At 39.8% G+C, this 3,524-nt stretch overlaps 1 protein-coding gene across 1 annotated transcript; it reads right to left on the reverse strand.

The window, feature by feature from the left end:
- Positions 1–550: 550 nt before the first annotated feature.
- LOC306962161 (interleukin-18 receptor 1-like) lies at positions 551–2,964 on the reverse strand. The gene is made up of 7 exons (XM_079555236.1): positions 2,827–2,964; positions 2,500–2,562; positions 2,308–2,431; positions 2,078–2,223; positions 1,840–1,983; positions 1,212–1,364; positions 551–1,054 (listed from the first exon to the last, which is right to left on the reverse strand). Exons 3-7 carry the CDS (start codon positions 2,361–2,363, stop codon positions 714–716), a joined length of 840 nt encoding a protein of 279 aa, XP_079411362.1. The 5' UTR covers positions 2,364–2,431; positions 2,500–2,562; positions 2,827–2,964; the 3' UTR covers positions 551–713.
- Between the last annotated feature and the right edge of the window lie 560 nt (positions 2,965–3,524).

The following is a 3,524-nucleotide window of genomic DNA, read 5'->3' on the forward strand; positions in this document are numbered from 1 at the left end:
ATGACCCTATTTCACAAACAATGGCAAACAAGAAAAAACACACGCAAACCTGGATTTAGACGTTGTTCAACATTATTTAAAAAAAATAAAAAACATACAGTGGTTTTGAGTATAAAAAAAGCTTAAATACATTGACTACCGGTAGATTACGTTAAAGCACTTTTATCTGGACCACTTCAAATACAGTGGTTTAGTGAAATCAACTGGCACAAAAGTCGTGACCTACAAATGAAACAAGGTCATAGGATGTTGCTACATGTGGTTTGGTTTGTAACTATGAAAGTCAGTAGTAGTAGTAGTAGTAGCAGTAGCAGTAATAGTAGTAAAGTTTCCTGAGTAAATTGCACATGTCTATGTACAAATCAATCATTTGTGACAGTTAATCCATTGACAAAAAAACGAAAATGCTCTAAATGAAAAAGCTAAATAAAAACAAACATTTATTTCATTGTCGTCTTTAAAGGTGCTATACCCAATTTTTCCAAATTTCAGAAAACAATTTTTAACACTTTGCACTTTCCAGCCATTTGTGGAAAACAATATTGTGCTGCTTTGCTCTCTGAGAGGAGTGATTGTGCTCATGATCTCATCCCAGCACATAAAAAATCAAAATGCGTTAAGAAAGTTAGGAATGATTTTGCACCACAACTAACAACTTAAACTTGCTCCCCTTTTTAATTGGAAAATTGGAAAAAATGGTTTAGGCCCTTTAATTACACAGTCTGAGGTAGCAATGACATTTTGTGATGCTGTTGTACTGGTGGCAGGTAGTATCGTAGTTGTTTCCAGAAGAAAGACGACTGATCAAACGAGCCTTTCCATGTGATCCCGTGCCCCAAGTCTCTCAGCAGCTGTAAGGTCTCTGGAAGTACTGGGTGTGCTCCCGCCTGCTCTGTGGCTTTGTTTTGGATGAAAACCAGGCGGGCCTGACGCTCCACCAGGGCCTCGTGGACAGCACTGAGCAGTACAGACTCAGAGTTGAGGTCTGGAGAGGCCGGGACCATCAGCAAAGCACGGCTCTGCTCCACACACTCCAACACGGCATCGGCGACAGCTACAGCAACAGCAAACAAAAGCAAAGCGTTACTCCGGAAAATACTTTCATTATGGAAAACGTCCATGACATCCTGTTCAGTTCGCCAATATCTACATACTGTATGTCCGGGTGACCTTGGTGTGTGTAATACTGCGTTTTGAGTATGAAGGATTACCTCTTCCGGGCAGCACGTCACGGTCGAAGAGGCACAGGCTGTAACCAAAATGATCCTCCAACATGTTCTGCAGAGTTTTCTTGTCCTCTTCACTGAGCCCTGCTCCCTGTTCACTCGTGTAGTACATTATGCAAGCGTCAAAGCTCTTCCCATCTAGAACAACCAAGAAAATCAACAACTTCTGTTATTTACAGTCCATTTGAAAAGTCTTCATACTGGTAGTGCAGATACATAAGCAACAAGTTAACAGTAAGTAGGAAATACATTCGTAGTAAGTAGCCAAGTAAGCAGTTAATACGTAGGCATGTAAGTAATAAGGAAGGACAGAAGCCTGGAGGTGCCTGCTAAGAGCCTAACAGAAGATTTTTAAACAATCCACTGCTACATTTAGACACCTTAGCCATGGTATTTTAAGATTTAAGCTGAGAATAACGTATGTTTAACTACAAATACTGCTTGGTTTGAGTTGTTTTGTAATGTAGTGATATCAAACGCCAATAGACTGCCATCTTGTGCGCAATTAAACACGCACACAGACAGAAGAAACTGTCTGGTGAAGGTGTTTGGGCTTTAAAACACATGAGCAAATGCTTGAAAATGGTTTCACATAGAGAACATCAAACTAAACCTGGAACTCGGCCGTGGAGTCCGAGGGTGTCTCTCAGGAACAGAGTGATGTGAATCTTGTATTTGATCGATATCAGAACTGATACAACCAAGACCACAGGGATGACCACTGCGACGATCGTCACGGCAACGTAAGAGGGGGGCGCTACGAGTGGAGCAGTCACAACTCAATGACACAATGTGATCCAATACAAAGTGAAATCTGACATAATAGTAAAAGCAAACTGTAGTGAGCAAACCTTTTCGTGCCAAAGTGATATTGACAAAGATTGATTCCTGTCCCGCGGACTCCAGTTTACAGGTGAAAACTGTGGACAGATCCTCATCAGAAACCTCTCTGAAGATAAGAGAGGCTGTAATGTTTTCTTTCTCCACATTTCTCATTCTGGAAACATAGTTAGATAAACTAAATACAAGTAATTATTAAGACACATCTGCTATTTTATTTTGGTCGTGGTGTGTTGCGTACATTGTGTGGACCCTCAAACTACTGTTCTCCTTTACTGTTAATGTTTGATTCATCATCCAGTACACTTCGTCGAAGTCTGTGAATGACTGAGCTTCCACTGTGCAGTTGATTGTCAGAGAAGAGCCTACAAAACAATCCATTCACATTAAAAGAATATCTAATACATTTTAAAATGATCACTTTATCACTCACCCACATCCACAAGATAGGTGGCATTTGGACTAGGTGTGATAATCCCTGTATTTTCCAAATTTTCTGAAAAACAATTATTGTAATGCTTTATTTACTTACATGAATGGAAATTAGAAGCACAATATGTCGAAGTTATTGAGTGATAAACGGTGCTTTAATTATGTGAACTGAGATTTTCATTCGCACTAAAGTAGGCTAAAACCTTTCGCTTAAAAAGAACATCTGATTAAACTGATTGAAAAATTGACTAATAATTAAATGCAAATATTTAAATGAATGGTTTATATTGTTCAAGAATGTACTTAACATGTTTTATCATAAAATTACCTTTTGGCTTGACGTACAGTTTCACAGTGAAAGTCCTGTTATAGACGTGACGATTATACTCAAAGGACCAAACGCAGTTGTAGACGCCTTCGTCGCTCTCCTGCACTTTTGAGATGTCGTACTTCTCGCCTTCTCTGCCATCCTAAAAGAGGCAACTGTATCAATGTCCTTCAAGTCAAATTTATGATAACTATATAAATAATTGAATACCTTTTGCCACTTTACTTTTCTGGAAAAATTGGCCACAGGAATGTAGGCTTTAGGGCATGTCAATGTGCAGTAACTTCCAATGTTACAGGATACTGGGTATCGTGTGAATTTCTCACAGTCACTCGACAAGGTAGTGTAGACCGTCAAGTCATAAATCTGCTTCTTCCTGATAGAAAAAGAAAACAATACGATAAGATAGACAGAAGAAAATAGGTCAGTACGGATTTTAGATTAAGAAGCACCACAAAAATTCCATTTGGGCTAAAAAACAAAAGGCAATTTTGCTCAGAGGCTGTTATTTGCCCCAGTGAATGCATAAACAGCATACAAGTCGTTACCCTCGGTTACAGGTGTAGTTTCCCTGTTGGGTCTCTGATGCACTGAGTAAAACCAGTGTCCCATCAGCGGTCGGTTTCAGAGCGCCCCGGTCACTGGTCTGAGGGATGGTCCAGATCTCTTGGGACTTGCTTCGACCACGGCATTCTAAC

Source organism: Gobius niger (genome assembly GCF_951799975.1).
Source record: "Gobius niger genome assembly, chromosome: 4".
NCBI lineage: Eukaryota > Metazoa > Chordata > Actinopteri > Gobiiformes > Gobiidae > Gobius > Gobius niger.

Bases quoted from the DNA above. Each gene is read 5' to 3' on its own strand.
- LOC306962161 (XM_079555236.1), bottom strand. From the start codon at position 2,363: ATGATGAATCAAACATTAACAGTAAAGGAGAACAGTAGTTTGAGGGTC. The intron at 2,224-2,307 runs GTACGCAACACA...CTATGTTTCCAG, and splicing joins AGTTTGAGGGTCCACACAAT to AATGAGAAATGTGGAGAAAG. The intron at 1,055-1,211 runs GTAATCCTTCAT...CTGTTGCTGTAG, and splicing joins TGACGTGCTGCCCGGAAGAG to CTGTCGCCGATGCCGTGTTG.